This window comes from Panicum virgatum, chromosome 3N (genome assembly GCF_016808335.1).
Source record: "Panicum virgatum strain AP13 chromosome 3N, P.virgatum_v5, whole genome shotgun sequence".
Classification (NCBI taxonomy): Eukaryota; Viridiplantae; Streptophyta; class Magnoliopsida; order Poales; family Poaceae; genus Panicum; species Panicum virgatum.
Genome location: NC_053147.1, coordinates 17,378,323 through 17,394,377, shown reverse-complemented (window position 1 = coordinate 17,394,377; position 16,055 = coordinate 17,378,323). Strand labels below are relative to the sequence as shown.

Genomic DNA, 16,055 nt, shown 5'->3' with positions numbered 1-16,055 from the left:
CTTCGACAGACCTTCCCGAGTCCTGGTCCTCACCTACCAGCTACCGAGCGCACGAGCAACTGAGCAAGCAGCCTTTGAATGGCCCGCGACGGCGGCGGAGGCGGCTCGCCGGGCGCGGAGCGGCGGCGAGTGGCGCTGCGTGCCCTCCTCGCCGGTGGAGAGGCGTCCTCGTCCGCGGCGGAGGTGGAGGCCGCGAGGACGCCGAGCAAGGGGCTGCTGCGCGGGCTCCGGTGCACGTCGGCGGCGGCGTCGCAGGCCATCGCGCCGGCTGCCGCGGTGGACGCCGCGCGGCCTTCGGCGGACTGGCGCGGGCTTGGGTGCGCCGCGGTGGCGGCGTCGCAGGCCCACGCGCCGGCCGCCGCGGTGGACGCCGCGCGGCGCTCCGAGGAGAGGCGCGGGAGGCGGCGGAGGAGCGGGAGGGAGAGGCGGAAGGCGAGGGGCGCGGGAAGCGGCGGCGGCAGCGGCGTCAGTGGTGGCGGTGGCGGGATGGGCGGGGACGTCTGGTGCACTCCGGGGATACCGTTCGCCGCCGAGGCCTCGTCGGTAGACTGCGTTGTGGCGCCGCACCAGCCGGCGAGTGCGCGCCGCCGCACCGATGCCGAGAGGCCGCGCAGAGAGGTATGCTTTGTTTCTCTTGTTTGTTCTTTATTCAGTTGTACTAGATGCTGAATGCCTGAATGTTTGCATCTGTTCGTCACAATTACATTCCTGTTTTGATTGGATTTCCTGTCTTAGTGTGTGGTCAAATTTAGTCATGTTCGATGCGTCATCTGTTCAAAATTCATCACTGTGCTGCTGCAATCCCAGCATTTCGCAGCTGTTTTCGTCATTAATCCATTCGAATTTCTACGTCGTGCTGCCGAATTGACCGTCGATTGCTCGGTGACAGAGGCCTGGCGCGCCTCCGTCTCGGAGGATCACCATGCGGGAACACATGTCCTCGTCTCCCATGAATTCGCCGCCACACCATGACATGCTGATCATTGATGCCGACCGTGCACCTTCCGGCCGAAACCGACATACGAGTGGGCGCCGGCACTCTCACGCACGGCTCGAGGAAGAGGTAACAATGAAATTATGCAGAATCAGTTCGGCTTAGTCCGTTGTGTCGTGTGCTGTGCTTGTGCTTGCAAATGGACTTTTACCATTTTGCTTTACAGACTACAAATTCACAATGTGATGTCGCTAGAGTCTTGTAACCTCGTTGTTAGAAAGGTTGATGCCTGCAATAGGGTGATCCCGTCATAGGTAACTACCGGTGTTATGTGCTGATTTGGCTCGTTTGTTGTTAGTTGAGAATGTCACGTGATACCATCCTTTTGAATATGGAGTGTCAACTAAGATGTGGCTTTCAGTTCGATATTCAATAGCTAAGAGGCTTTACCCCGGGAAGTATGTGGTACCGCATGCTATCTACTTGGTGGTAATGTACTCATGTTTATTGAGGAGTCGGCAAGAGATATGAGGGGTTCACATGAGAGAAGGTGACACTGTGATAGCTGGAACATGGCTCAGGAATAGATAAGTTAGGTCGTCAAGGGGGACCTTTGAGTGTAGATGCAGAGTTGCCGTCCTTTTTCTGGTTACATGCATCCGTGCTGAATCATTGTGCTGGGCCGAGCAGCCATGTTGCTGAGTCTTTCGGTTAACTACCATGTTGGTGGAATGATGCTTCCTTTGCTGTTTACCGTGCTTTTCTAGAACAGTCCTGCTGTCCTGGGGCAATGAAGAATACACGCCTGACTAAGGATTAAAATTTGGCTGTTCATGTAGGTTCTGGTGTTAAGTAGCTCTATATAAGAGTGTGAACTAACATCTTGTAAGCCAAAGGCGTTCCTTGGTATTACATTAGAGTTTTGCAATTATTGGTCAAAGTACTTAGGTGTCCAGGTAAAGCAGTTAACAGTACAGTTTCCATGCGATTTTAGTCTGTAGCCCTATGTACTAGTTGTATACTACAGGTTGTGACACATGGCTGTTGGTGACTTCCTCAGTGCGTTGAAGATCCAGCAGTATTTTTTTCAGAGCAAATCGTATTTAGTCAGGATGTGCTTTCTCTGGAGCTTATAAACTCATGATTTCTTCTTTAATTTTCAACTAGGCGTACAGCCCGCGTATTTGCGCGGCTAGTATGGAAAGTTCAAAAAATTTACATATCGATGTATCCTTACTTAAAGATTATACTTTTTTACCATACATCACCCTATTCATTATCGTAAATTATGTCTTATTGTTGATTAAAACAATTCAAATATGATCTACCTGTAATAACAATTTGATTTGTTGAGCTTTAATAATATTATAAATATAATTATTCTTATTTTCATTTTATTTTGATTGATTGTTATTAGCTTTAGTTTTTATTAATAGTATATATCTGTAACTGATACATAGTTAATTGGTATTTTATGTTTAATTTTTCATAATTGCATTGGTGGGTGGTTTTTAATTAGGCACAGATGTATTTTAGGCTAATTTTTATCATAATGGCATTGGTGGGTGATTTTTAATTAGGCACAGGGGTATTTTAGGCTGTTTTTTATTATAATGGCAGTGGTAGGTAATTTTTATTTTTCTATTTTTCTCCGATTAACGTGGGAATTTCTAGACTTTGAGAGCGAACGTGGAGGCTTCGTTTGTTGGCCAAATAATAAGATAATAGATTCTTATTAACCACTTGCAGATGATGATGTTCAGAACAAGGATATTACTGGGAAGAATGGGTATGTATGATCAGTATCAGGATTGGCGCCTCGATGTTGATAACATGACATATGAGGTAACCTCACACTGAATATCCTGTATAACAGAAAGTTTACATGGTCATGGCCGCTCACACTATTTCGCTTGGCAGGAACTGCTTGATCTGGAGGACCGAATTGGATACGTAAGTACAGGGCTGCGTGAGGATGAGATCACTCGAAGCCTTAGGATGGTCAAATACTCAGCGTTCAACCCCAAGCATTTTTCGACAGAAATGGATAGGAGATGTAGCATTTGCCAAGTATGTCCCTTCTCTTTGGCTTTGGCCCGTCACGCACTGTACTTTGCATTGCCACCTGATGCTTAGCTACCTATTCCATTTCAATTTTCAGGAAGAGTTTGAAGCAAATGAAGAAACTGGGAAGCTGAGTTGTCGCCACAGCTATCATGTGCATTGCATTAAGCAGTGGCTTTCTCAAAAGAACGCTTGCCCTGTTTGCAAGACCACTGTCTCAAAGACCTGAAGTCCTAGTCTAGACCACACTTTATTTATCGAGTAATTGAATTAAAATGTAAAGGATTAGTTTTCTTTTGTTGCTGCACAGCCCTCTGCATACACGCTCGAAGCACAGGATCCAAGAGTTTTTATTTGCATATAGAATTACAAGTTCTTTTTTTTCCAAAGGGTTATTGAGTACTCCATCTAATACTGGTTCAATGCGTCTGCTGTTGAGAAAGTTGTTGTACCTGCTGTGTTATTGGCGAGAGAAGGTGATTGTGGAGGATTACTTCACTGCGAAGATGTCTATAAACCCTAAAGACGCTGAGAACACCCAGGCACGCAGAACGAGGGGTTGCCAAGATCTTCATCGTTTGGTTTCCTAAAAAACCTTCTGAAAGTGATCGGGTGCTCTAGCCTAAGAGGGGGAGGGAGTGAATTAGGCACTAATAAAAAATTAGACCTATGGCTCCAACTAGTTTGCATAAAACTTAAACTAAAACATGCTATCTAGATGTGCAACTAGGTAGTTCTAGTGTGAAACCCCTATCCCAAAAGAGTTTAGCAACCTATAGCCTTTCCTATCAAGAAACTATTATATGAAAGTAAAGGCACACAAATTGCTAGTATGAAATGCGGAAGCTTAATGAGCGGGATAGGAGATAGCAAACTCTTGACGCGGGTGTTTATCCCGTGGTTCGGTTAGCCACAAAAGCACACATACATCCACGTTGTTGTAGCACTCACTAAGAGTATTGCTACTCGGCCACCAAGTCTCTTCCATGAACACAATCACGGTCACCTTGGCCCCGGGTTCCACTAAGGAGCTTCTCCACGTCCCCCGCATAAAGATGTCGTCGCCGCTCCACACCAAGTCGGAGGGTCGATAACGTTGCCGGCGAGCTTTACGCTCCAAGGTGCCGGCGCACCAAGCTCTTGTTTTGGTTTGCTAATGAACCACAGCACAAAAGGCTTGAAGCCTTGCAATCTCACTCACTAAGAGCTAATCCTTTACACAACACTCTCAAAGTGTGCTAAGGGCTAAGGATATGATCTTGATGCTTTTGTATGGCTTGGAGATGTTTTTGGGTGTGTGTGGGATGTCCAGCAACTCCAGCAAACTTCAAATGGCCGGGGTGAGGCATATATATAGGCCACCAAGTCTTGTAGCCGTTGCTCCAACGGTCAGCAAAATTCTGCGTACCATCGGATGAACCGATGCCTCTGGCATGGGTAGTGTCGGTTCATCCGGTTTCTCTAAGCACGAAGTAGCCGTTGAACTTCTGACAGCTGACACAGTGACCACCGGTTGAACCGATGCTTTGTTCCGATGCATCACCGGTTCATCAGGTGCTTAAGGATCTTCTCCTGACAGCTGACGTCATTACACCGATGGTATGCACCGATGCTTCACCGGTTCAACCGGTGCTGAAGAATCTTCTCCTGGGCTCTTGACATCGTCTCTGGAACATAGGACGCCCAATGCACCGATGCCCCTTTTTGACCCATCGGTTCATCCGGTGCCCATAAGCTGACTTGACTTTGATTCCCTTCTACACCAGAATTCCATAGCGTTGGTTCTTCCGACTACCATCGGATGCACCGATGCCATTGGCGTCGGTTCTTCCGGTGCTACTGACCGAAGAGCTTTCAGGGCGCTGCCCTGAGACCTGCGAGGGGCGGCTCCCCCTCGACCCCCGTCTGCTAACCGGGCCCCCGTAGGGGCGGCCCTTCGGGCCTAACTTTGCCTATTTTCTCTTTGTCTTTGTCATCACTTGGACCTAAATGCCTGAGAATGTCATCTTAATAATCATATTAGTCCTATTGATTGCGTTGTTATTCGATCACCAAAATCACTCGAAATGGCATAAATGGTGCCATGTTGGTTTCACCTTCATCATTTGTTTCTCGGACCTCGGCAAGAACGCTGCCCCAATCACCCAATGCAAGGGGCAGGCAGCGGCGACGCTCCATACAGTTACACAACCAAACGGCTGACCTGGACACCATCATCTTGTCACCCATCTTCAGAACATGATGATCTGGTGTACATGTACACAGTACACTAACATTATTTATGTGAAAAACATGAGCAACTCAAGTCTGGCCCCTACATTTCCCTGCAATGAGTTTCATCAACTTCAGCACCAGTGTCCTCCTCCTCTTCACTCTGATGCAGCGAAGGCGACCTTTGCTTTCGCGCCGCTGATGACGACGGCGTCTCTGTCCTCACCGACGTCATCGGCAATGCGTCCTCCTCCCGGGCTGCTCTCCTTCGTGTCCCCGCGCGCCGCAAGCCGCCACGTGGTTCGCGCTCCCCTGCGCGCTGATCATCCTCAGCCGGCAGCGCCTCCGCCTCCACCGGCTGTCATTGCATTTCTCCGAGCTCCCTCTCGATCGCCTCGGCCCGCATCACCACCTCTTTCTCGCCGGCGCGCAGCGCCTCCACCCACGCCTCCGCCGCGGCCACCTTCTTGTCGGCGGCCGCGCGGACGACCTCGGCGCGACCGGTCAGGTACTCGTACTCGAACCTGGGGATCGTCACGTTCCCGGACCTCGGCGACGTCGCGGCCGCCCTGGCCCGCGTCGGGCTGCCGGCGACGGCCCTGAGCTTCGCCGTCGCCGCGGCCTCTGACGCCCTCGCCGCCTCGAGCTCCTTGACCGCCTCCCGGACCCTCTGCTCGGCCGCGGCGATCTCGGCGCCGACGGTCTCCGCGTCTTCTCGGACGCACCGGTTCTCCAGCTCCGTCAGCTCCCTCTCCTTCTCCGCCGCCTCGGTCTCCTCGCCCAGCTGCCGCAGCGCGGCCGACAGCTTGGAGAGCATCGCCTCGGCCCTCTCGTCAGCGGCCGTGGCGGCGTCCAGCCGGGCCCGGGCCCTGAGCAGCCTGGCGTTCAGCTGCTGCACCTGCGCGCTGGCTCTCTTCTCCTGCTCCGTGAGCCGGTCGATCTCCTCGGCGACCCGCGCCGTCTCCCTGCGCGTGCGTTCCGTGGAGTTCGTGAGCCGGATGCCCTCTTCTTTGATGGACTCCAGCTCTACCCTCGCCGAGGTCAGCTCGGCTTCCGCCGCAGCCTGCAGGGACGAGCGATCGTCGTCTTCCCCGTGTCGCGTGACCGTCAGCGCGGACTCGCCGTTCTCGACGTGGTCCGCCGCCTCCGTCGCTGGCACCATCGCCATGTCCGCGGGCTCGAGCCCCACGTCGGAGCTGCTCGCCGTGGCGAACCTCTCTTCCGGGTCACTCGCGCGGCTAGTGTCTCTCGGCGGGCTCTGAGCGCGCGTCCACGTGTCCTGCGCCTGCCCGTCCTCGCGGGACCCGCCGGTTTCGGCCAGCCCAGCAGCTATGCCGCGGTCCTCGTTTTCCTCGCCGGCCTCTCGGTTCACGCGGTCGACGGGACGCGAACCGGAGCTCAACGCCCTGGGCGTCGGCGTCTCCGCGTCCCTCTCGGCCCCGGCCTTGGCCTCCCTCGCCGCCTTCACCTCGCGCTGCAGCTTCCGGAGTTCCCTCTTGACGATGTCCAGCTCGTGCATCACCTCGACGTACAGCGAGTTGCTCCGATCCTGGGCCTGATCGGCGCCGGGTGTGTCGACGTCGACGGCCCCCTTCTTCCTTCTGCTGCTACCACTGCTGCCGGCGCGCGTTCCTTGGAGCGGCGACCGGTGAGACTGCGCCTTGGCGTTGGCCTGCTCGAGCTGCCGCTCCAGCTCGCTAGCCATGGTACCTGCCCTTGACAGCTCGGCCTCGGCACGGGCGCGCTCTCGCTCCGCGACGGCCCTGCGCTGGTGGACGTGGAGCCTCTCCACGCTGGGTGACTCGCCCGCAGGTGAAAATTTCTGCACGCGCCGTAGTCGATGTCAGGCACAAATCGGCAAGTAACAGAGAAGTAGTAGTAGTAGGTAAAAAGAAAAAAGAATCTGAATTCAGATGGCACCTGAACCTTTTGGGTGGTTCTTCTCCTGGTCCTCACTGACCTCCTCACATCGATGCTCTGACCAAAGATGCTTATGGCCTCTACTGATCTGCCCTCTTCCGAGTTGTGCTCCATTCTACTCTCCGTATTTTTGCAAGATCTCTTGGAAACTGGAAGCTGTGGTTATATAGGAGAAGGAAGAAGCTAAAGGAGCCTGGAGCCGTGCGTTACCAGAGATGGACAAGCGTCGGCTTTGCGATTCCAAGCCGGAACGCTTGGCAAACTTCAGAGGAGCTCGCTACATCGCCGCCGTCGCAGCCATACATTATCCATCCTGTTCCTGTCACGGCCTCCTTCTCTTCTAGAAAGCAGCGTACCTGGGCGGTGATTGCGATCTGTCCCCAGCTCGCGTCTCCTTGTTAAGTCAGTTGGCAATGTAGCATCGCGGTAATTCTGAACAGCTTTCGTGGTGCATTGGACAGCATGTAATGGAACGGAAGTCCCCTGATCGCGCCTTCGATTGGATGGGTGAGTCAGCAGCCCCAGGAGACAGATCACGGTTTCGGAGACCTTTGCTGTTCATGCTGGACGACAGTGGTTTACTGAATATGCCAAGATCTCCGGCCTGGACGCCTGGTGCCATTTACATTTTTGAGTTGTGTTTAGTTCGCGAAAAAGTTTGGATTTTGGTATTGTAGCACATTTCGTTGTTATTTGATAATTAATATCCAATCATGGACTAATTATATTAAAAGATTCATCTCGCATGAAACAATTAAACTGTGTTAATTAGTTTTTTTCAACTGCATTTAATGTTCTATGCATGTGTCCGGAGATTCGATGTGACGGGCACTATAAGAAATTTTTTGGGAACTAAATATGGCCTTGGGGACTTGCTGAGCAAGCAGACCCTGTCATATTCAGCAATCTGAATATCTGATAGACTGCAGCAGATGCTCCCATCTGCTACTAAATTAGGATCCGGAGAGGTGGCCTCACATACAGCTCTTCTCTTGCGTCACCCAAGTTAGCTGCATCGATCAGGCTCGCCGCATGGTGAGCAAGATACAATGCCCGTGCCTTGGGGACTCCTAATACAGCACGGGCACAGCCGGCCGATTCCCTTTGCCTTTTGGCGCTTGCGCGTACGGCAAGCCAGCCCAATCCTTGAACAGAACAAACCGTGCGCACGTGTAACATCACCATCATTATGTGAGATTCTTGCTGGGAAAATATGCGCCTGGACCGGATGGTCTAAGGCTGCACGGGGTCGAGTTTTTTTTTTGCTGGGAAAATACCATCAGGGCCAGATCAGATCAGCCGTGACGAGAACGTGTACGTGTATGCAGCAGCGAGGAGACGCAGCACCTGATGAACTGATGGTGTGTGGTGGCGAGGCAGTTGGCTGCTCCTGCATCCTGGGCCCTGGGTGGCGAGTAGAAAATGAAGGGGAGAACAGACAGCTCCATGATCGTTAGAAGTTCCTAGACTCCACGGTCTCGATCACCAATCATCATCAGACATCAGGTGCAAGTGTTACGCGAGAAATGCAGAGGCAGCAATCAGGCACGCACGCCTGCCACGGCAGCAGCTGCGGCAGAGACGCGACGCGATGGCCGCAGGCGTGGAAAGCAGCGGCCACAGCAGAGGGCGAGGAGAGGCGGGCGGGGGCCGGGGGAGCCACCCGCAGGCGGCGGCGGCGGCAGTCGCGACGCAAGCGGAGGGGCAAGCGGCGGCGGCGGCGGCGGAGTGCACGGCCGCGTGCTGCGTCCTGTGCGCGTGCCTGCCCGTGGCCGCGCTCTGCTGCGCCGCGCGCGCGTGGCTCCTGCTCGCGCGGGGCTGCGCCCGGCCGCGGCGCGCCAGGGGCGTCCTGGCTCCGAGTGCCTCCTCGTCCTCGTTCTCCGACGAGGACATTGGCAGCACAGGCTATGGAAGGAGAAGCGCCGCCGCGGCATTCTTGTAGTATGCAGAGACAGTACAAAGCTATTTTTTTTCCTTTCGCCTCCCTCTCTGCTCAGTGTCTCTTTGATCTGCCATCATTCTCTTATGCCGTGTCAGCATGTTGGAGAATTTATCTCATGGTTAACAAATTCTACATCTTAGGGTGTGTTTGGTTGTCTTCTCTAGCGGGCCTGGCTTGCATCTAAGAGCCAGGCTGCCTGTAGACAGGCTGTGTGTATGCAAGAGGGGTGTGTTTGGTTGCCTGCTTCATACCAACCAGGCCAGCAGGAGATGATGTTTGGTTGCCTGAATGCATAGGCAGATGCAAATTCAGATGCAAGGACTTGTTGTTTGATTGCCTGCATGCAGTTTGGTTGAGTTACCTCTTGCATGGGGTGGTGAGGTTACCATCAACCAGTACATAAGTTCTCATATCTAGTTTGAAAGTAATATTACATCAATTTTGTAATTAAAAATACAATGGCCACAACAAGGACAGAAAACAATAGAAGACAGTGAACTCATGTGAGTAAAGAAAATAAAAACAATAGAATTGTGCTCAGATCATGCACAAATGATTAAGGTAATCATCAAGGCAATGTAGTTGTGCTAAATTCTGTACAAGTAAGAAATCATAGCCAAGCAAGGACAGAAAACAATAGAAGACAGTGAACTCATGTGAGTAAAGAAAATAAAAACAACAGAATTGTGCTCAGATCATGCACAAATGATTAAGGTAATCATCAAGGCAATGTAGTTGTACTAAATTCTGTACAATTAAGAGATCATAGGCAAGCAAGGACAGAAAACAATAGAAGACAGTGAACTCATGTGAGTCAAGATAATAAAAACAACAGAATTGTGCTCAGATCATGCATGCATCATTCAGATCTTCATAACAGGCAAATGAGTTGTGCTCAGATCATGCACAAATATAGAAGGTAAGCATCAAGTGTTCATGACATCACAGGCAATGTAACTGACTGATCAAATACATCTGCACAGAGCTACTGCATCATCAACTGGCACCTTCAGCTACTAGCAGCGAGACCTACATCTAAACCACATAACCCAACCATGAGATACCTACTGACAGCATACAACACCTCTCTGAAATACCTACTGACTGTTTCAATGGACCTCCTAAAGTTTTGGTGGATCACTCTAAATCTCTGATTGTGTCCCACTACATGAAGGAACATTGCAACTTGTTCCTCCACAGAACTGTGTATGGTGTCCCTCAACAAGTTCCTCTCCCTAAACAGGTTACACAGATTGAAAAAGGGAGCTCTACGCATGCGAAGCATGTCAACACATTCTGTGTCATTGCAGTTATATATTTTGTTTAGGTTGGCTTGGCGTTCCTCATCCATGGCACTCATTGGGGCATAAGTAATCTGAGGACGTGAACTACGTGCCACCCTCAGCCTACTCATGAAGTATGCATAAATGACAGACACAAAAGCAGCAGCCTTTATCACAAGCATGCGTCTCTGCTCAGAAGGATTCATCTATACCAGTACAAATTGCAAAAACATGACTCAGTAACAAGTATCATTAGTGCTTAGAAAAAAACATTGCATCATCGCCTACTGCACAAGTGCTCACATATACTTGCATTCAGATTAAAAATCACCAGCATTTACTAAGAACATGTGCTCAGATTAATATTTACAGGCTACTATCATAGGCCAAGAACTTGTGCTCACTTTCAGAGTACATGTGAGCGTAAATAAGCAAGCATCATAGGCTAAGAACATGTGCTTCAAGTCATAGTAACATAAACATCATCGGCCAGAAAAAAAGGGCTGGGTAAAACAATTGTTACCGTCAAGTCCGAGCACACAAGCGTCACAGGGAAGCCTGAATCACACGATGCGAGCCAAAATAAAGCAGGATCTACACGGTAAGAAATGTGTTAGTACCAAATCCTTGAGAACAAATTGCAAAATCTAGATCGAAACCCTAGGGGAGGGGACTTGCCTTTTCAACTCCAACGAGATCAACCAGCACAGATCCGGCCCTAAAAATGCTCAAATACATAAGCACAACAACAAAAACAGAGAGGGAGAGGGGCAAAAACACCAGATCTGAGAGGGATTTGAGTATAGCTTACAAGATTTGCCTCAAAACACTGACGAATCGAGCCACAATCCTGCGGGTGAGGAAGAGGGAGAAGACCCAGATCAGCGACCGAACAGCATGGATCCGAATTGAGAGGGAGGAAGGTTTGCTCACCTGCTACCACGATGAGGAACTCGGCGACCAGACAGCAGGAAACAGAAGAGAAAGCGGAGAGGAAGAGGGCGAGCGCGACCTCAAGAATGGGGAAGAGGGGTCGCGACGGTGAGCATATAACGAGGAGGGATGGCGGGAAAGGGACGGCGGTAACCCTAGCGTTCCCGCGCGCGCCTCCCCATCTCCCGCCTGCACGCGCGGAGCAAAATTTTCTGGCCGCCATCGCCCGACCTCGCAGCTCGCGCGCCTGGCTCCCGAGAAACGGAGCCCACGGGCGTTTCTCCAGATGCAGGCGGAGGGGGCAAAATTGCATGACGGGAGCCAGGCCCTGGACCTCATCCAGGCAACCAATCGCAGCTGGGCTGCACCCCGGGAGCCTGGTTCGGTCATATGCACCGAACCAAACACGCCCTTAGTATCTGCAACAATTCAGGAAAGCGAAGCATACAGCGCGTGATTTAGGATGAATGGGAGAAACTGTATCAGGTGTGGCTCAGGAGCAGAAGAGGTGACCAAGGTTTGAAAAGAAAGGACAAGTGCATTGACATGGAATGGAGGTCGTGAGAAAGAGCATTATTTCTTTCAATATCTATTGTACAGGCAAGATAAAATAACCTGACATACAATGCACCAGATTGCGTTCAGAGCTGAAACCTACAAGTATGAACACCTATCCGATGGCGTTTAGCCCATACAAATATGAGCCACAGGTTAAAAAAAATTGTACAGCCAGGGTTAAAGAAAATATGGGACTGCACTCCTTGGCCCTCGCATCTGGTTGTTTTCCTCTGTCTCTGTGAAGAACTTGACCTCCCTTTCCTGCCAACAGAGCGAGAAAGGGCAAGATAAAGAACAAGAAAACCAGAACTACTGTAAGGACATACCAGTATATAAGATGCTGCAACAACTTGTCAGCTTAAAATTTTCTTTTAGCAAAATTAGATGGAAGCCACTGGAAGTTTCTTAGTTTTAATTGTTATACCGATAAGAGGCACAAAGAAAAGGCTTTCAACACTTGAACTGATCCAACTCCCAGCTACATTAAGTACACTATGTTGAAGGAAGAAGCAAATTCCTATACAGAGGAATTTCTGAGTCTGTTCCCTACATGAGTAAGCTATCAGGGATCATGAGCTTCGACAGCTCATCTACAAACAAAATAGAGTCACCTTACATCCAATATGTACACAGTAGAAACTTGGCTTCATGTAAACTATCAAAGATCAACAAAATACAATGATTACTTGAATGTTTCTAATGCAAGTAAAACATCCTCAATTCGAAGTTGGCCATCCAAATACCAGGAGAAAAAACAGATAACAAAAAAGGGATTAAGAGCTGGTGCATGAATGGGGATGAAGTGAACTGCCATATTCTCACTGAAGCTTAGTATAGAAGCAACATTGCCACATCTGTAGCAATAATTAGGCGCAGACCACACCTAGAAAAAGGAGAAGATCTAGTGAGAGTATGGAACTACATTTTGAGGAAGTCGACATGCGAAACGAAAACTCACAGTTACAAGGCCTTTATCAAACATGTACTTTAGGCCTTCCTGGACCAGTTGATGGGCCCGGCAAACTAACTCAATCTTATTAATATGGTTGAACTGCATTGAGAAAAGGCACAGCAGTAAGAAGCTTGCACTTGACTTATTATACTATATAACATAAGTAAAGAAATGAAAAGAAAAGAAAATTTATTTTCTTACCTCTTGAGTCACCCTTGTTCCAAAAAGCCAACCTGCTCCACGGGGACTAACTGCCCATGTATCTATCTCTTCCGGGTCACTCCACATCAGATCACAGAAAGGCCCTTCGTGGGGAATTTCACAATTGTGATCGATGACTCGTATCTGGCCACAACAAAATGTGGATTGTCCTTCAGTTAATGACTCGTATCCTTCAGCTCCACTAAACTAGCATTTTCCATATTACGTATGGCAGCATGGGTGGCTTGCACATTTTTCTCCCCAAAAGAAAAAAAAAGCATCACAAATTTTGTAAAGACAAACCACACATAGAAAATTGGTGTACAGTTAGACTAACTGACAACCACTTATTTTCTTGATGCAGGTTATAGCCACTTATTATCTGATGCAGTGATGCTTCTATTAATGAATGTATCCTTCAAAACATAAAGGGCACAACATGCTCCCAACTAATTTGGCAAAGGACAGGATAAGAAGGCCATAATATGGCATCAGAATTTGTAAATAAACACATTTTATGTTATGATAGTTCATCAGGACAATGTAAATGGAAACCTCTTGTGAAATAAATACAAACAAAGAGAATCACTAACCTGATCAACAGTCCGTACATCAGGTGAAAGGCCACCATGAACACAAAGGACCTAATATTCAACATGACATTGAGTATCATTTGACAGCATTTGCTTCTCACTTGTCATGGCATAAACTCACAGCATACAATTTCTTAATCTGTAACTTGCCGTGCCATTGATGATTGCTGAAAGAGTAAGGTAATCAAAAACATCAGTACAATATCGCCATGCATTGGCATTTCCATACTTCCTCTGACACTCATCATAAAAACCATACACCTAAAAGAAGAAATAAATAAATTAGCTTTTCCCGTGACAGAGAGCCAGCAGGCGCACAAATGAACCAAACTAATTGAGATTCCAATTTCAAGAGAAATGTGTGAATGCAAATTAAGGTAACTGCAAAGAGGGGAAACAATCTTTATACAGACAGAATTACCTGTGTCAACTGCCTGCTTTCATGATTCCCACGTACAAGGGTTATGTGGGCAGGGTACCTACAACACGCAGAAAAATGAATGAAACAACAAGAAATTTGAATGGTGCTTCGTATATGTTTATAATCTGAGCTTCCTAAAATGATGAATTAAGAAGAAGCCTCCAGAAAGAGCAAAACAAGTTTGGAATCAAATAGAAATAACTGATTAGACTGATCAACTAAAATGGAGCTAAAACAAGTTATTTTGGAGCTAAAACAAGTTTGCGACTCCTAGGAAATTTTGATAAGGAATAAAGGCCCAATGTTTCGCTCTGTAGATAAATATGGTATCTATCGTAACCACCTTTACATTTCAACTTACTTAGGCAGCTAACAGTAATAGATAAAAACTTTCTAGAAGCATTTTATACCAAATCCCATGCCCAATCGCTAACTAGAACATCGTAAAATTACTGGCAAGCAGTGTTTTAGAAAATCGGGCAGTGGATTGGTTCGTAGTACCCAGGTGGCAAAAAAAAATTTCAAACAGGACCGACAAACTAAAAAGTACAAGGTAAATTGATCTTGACACTATTTTGAATAAGGACCAAGGAAACCAGCAGCAAATTGACATGTATGCATGAAAGTTCAAATTCAATCGCCATAATTGTGTAGATTCTAGGCATAATTATGAAGGTCCTAATTTCTGTAAAAGTTATCTGGATGTTTCTCATGTAATTCAATAAGACTCGTTTGTTGGTTACATGACATCAAAGAAACAAAGTCATAATTGGGTCAGTAATCAAGTACTTAGTACTTAGTATAATGCTCAAGACTCTATGGCATCACATTGACCACGACGAAACAATACCCAAGCAGGCATTTAATGTAACACCTTGCTTTTAGGAGCAAAAGGATTGTGAAGACCTCTAGGCTGTTGAATCCGCGATCCACAAAGTCACCCTGCAAGCCAATCCAAGCTCAGGTCAGGAATCAGGGATACCAATCCAACAGGATATTTAACCATAAGAACAGACCATAAATATATAATTCGTATCGGGGACATGCCCTCCAGTCGCAAAAAGTTTCATCAGGTCATGAAACTGGCCGTGGATGTCACCACACACTGTCACAGGGCTGTTGACAGGCTGCACATTCGACTCCTCGATGAGAATCTCCTTCACCTGAACCATTAACACACAGAGCCGTCGATCATAACAGAATTCATAGAGCACACCCACACAACAAATAGATACGAAGTCCCGATATAACACGGGAATCGGAGAAGAAAAATGCCCACGAATTCCCAGCTCAGCTTATCCGACAACAACAGGTAGAAGAAAAATGCCCGGGGCAGAGACAAAACCGAGGAGGGAGGACAGCATCGGAGAGTCGAGAGGAGCGTACGTATTCGCAGAGGGACTGAAGCTCGTGTTCGGCGAGGTGCTGCCCCTCCTTGACCGCCGCGATCCACAGATCCAAATCCATCAAGCCTAGGCGGCTGAAATTCCCAGCGCCGAGCCGCCAATTCGAGCCTCCCGCTATGGAGTAGTGTAGTATGGATTGGGGCTCCGTGGATTGCTGTAGTAGATTGGGGTAGGTGGTGAAGATGAAATTACCACGACGGCGTGGAGAGAACAGTTCCGGAATTCCGGGCTGGCTGCGATTTGTGTCAGCTATAGTCATATGAAAGGATATTCCCCCATTTATATTTTTTAAATAAAATATTTCCTCATTTACACTGGCAACATTGGATTTGTCTGCTCGTGGCTAAGGGTGTGTTTAGTTCGCGAAAAAGTTGTTGTACTACGTTTCGGTTTTATTTGACAACTATTATCTAACTATGGAGTAATTAGTATCAAAAAATTCGTCTCGTTATTTACAACTAAATTGTACAATTAGTTATATTTTTTAACTACATTTAATACTTCATGCATGTATCGTAAAATTCGATGTGATGTGCGTCAGTGAAAAATTTTAGAAACTTTTTGCGGAACTAAACACAGCCTAAGTCGTCTGGGTGGTCCGTGTTGGCGTGTTGGTGCCATCGTAGAAGGATTTATT

The 16,055-nt window shown here is 48.4% G+C and overlaps 3 protein-coding genes across 8 annotated transcripts; 1 reads left to right on the top strand and 2 right to left on the bottom strand.

Moving 5' to 3' along the window:
• On the top strand, window positions 1-3,461 carry LOC120664734 (E3 ubiquitin-protein ligase MBR1-like). 2 transcript variants are annotated; one of them, XM_039944047.1, is made up of 5 exons: window positions 4-618; window positions 890-1,063; window positions 2,684-2,779; window positions 2,855-3,004; window positions 3,096-3,461. In XM_039944047.1, the coding sequence occupies exons 1-5, from the start codon at window positions 79-81 to the stop codon at window positions 3,225-3,227; spliced, it is 1,092 nt and encodes a 363-aa protein (XP_039799981.1). In that variant the 5' UTR covers window positions 4-78; the 3' UTR covers window positions 3,228-3,461. The 2 variants fall into 2 exon arrangements, with proteins under 2 accessions (XP_039799982.1, XP_039799981.1); XM_039944048.1 differs by lacking the exon at window positions 890-1,063 and having other exon boundaries at window positions 1-618.
• Window positions 3,462-5,125: 1,664 nt separating this feature from the next.
• LOC120664733 (protein PLASTID MOVEMENT IMPAIRED 2-like) lies at window positions 5,126-7,027 on the bottom strand. Its single transcript, XM_039944046.1, has one exon. It carries the CDS (start codon window positions 6,912-6,914, stop codon window positions 5,571-5,573), a length of 1,344 nt encoding a protein of 447 aa, XP_039799980.1. The 5' UTR covers window positions 6,915-7,027; the 3' UTR covers window positions 5,126-5,570.
• A 4,801-nt stretch (window positions 7,028-11,828) lies between these two features.
• Window positions 11,829-15,681, bottom strand: LOC120664731 (phytochrome-associated serine/threonine-protein phosphatase 3-like). Of its 5 annotated transcripts, none has more exons than XM_039944043.1 (10): window positions 15,399-15,674; window positions 15,029-15,175; window positions 14,887-14,954; window positions 14,001-14,070; window positions 13,742-13,852; window positions 13,592-13,642; window positions 12,999-13,142; window positions 12,804-12,896; window positions 12,657-12,728; window positions 11,829-12,106 (listed from the first exon to the last, which is right to left on the bottom strand). In XM_039944043.1, exons 1-10 carry the CDS (start codon window positions 15,477-15,479, stop codon window positions 12,023-12,025), a joined length of 921 nt encoding a protein of 306 aa, XP_039799977.1. In that variant the 5' UTR covers window positions 15,480-15,674; the 3' UTR covers window positions 11,829-12,022. The 5 variants fall into 5 exon arrangements, with proteins under 5 accessions (XP_039799977.1, XP_039799978.1, XP_039799975.1 ...); XM_039944044.1 differs by having other exon boundaries at window positions 14,013-14,070; XM_039944041.1 differs by lacking the exon at window positions 11,829-12,106 and having other exon boundaries at window positions 12,309-12,728; window positions 15,399-15,675.
• Window positions 15,682-16,055: the final 374 nt, after the last annotated feature.

What these genes read in the sequence shown, in the direction of transcription:
- LOC120664734 (XM_039944047.1), top strand. Translation starts at nt 79, where the DNA reads ATGGCCCGCGACGGCGGCGGAGGCGGCTCGCCGGGCGCGGAGCGGCGG. An exon ending in ACGCACGGCTCGAGGAAGAG is followed by an intron (nt 1,064 to 2,683) that starts GTAACAATGAAA and finishes AACCACTTGCAG; the next exon opens with ATGATGATGTTCAGAACAAG. An exon ending in GGAGATGTAGCATTTGCCAA is followed by an intron (nt 3,005 to 3,095) that starts GTATGTCCCTTC and finishes TTCAATTTTCAG; the next exon opens with GAAGAGTTTGAAGCAAATGA.
- LOC120664733 (XM_039944046.1), bottom strand. Translation starts at nt 6,914, where the DNA reads ATGGCTAGCGAGCTGGAGCGGCAGCTCGAGCAGGCCAACGCCAAGGCG.
- LOC120664731 (XM_039944041.1), bottom strand. Translation starts at nt 15,479, where the DNA reads ATGGATTTGGATCTGTGGATCGCGGCGGTCAAGGAGGGGCAGCACCTC. An exon ending in CAGCAATCATCAATGGCACG is followed by an intron (nt 13,643 to 13,741) that starts GCAAGTTACAGA and finishes GTTGAATATTAG; the next exon opens with GTCCTTTGTGTTCATGGTGG. An exon ending in ATGTACGGACTGTTGATCAG is followed by an intron (nt 13,143 to 13,591) that starts GTTAGTGATTCT and finishes TGTTGTGGCCAG; the next exon opens with ATACGAGTCATCGATCACAA.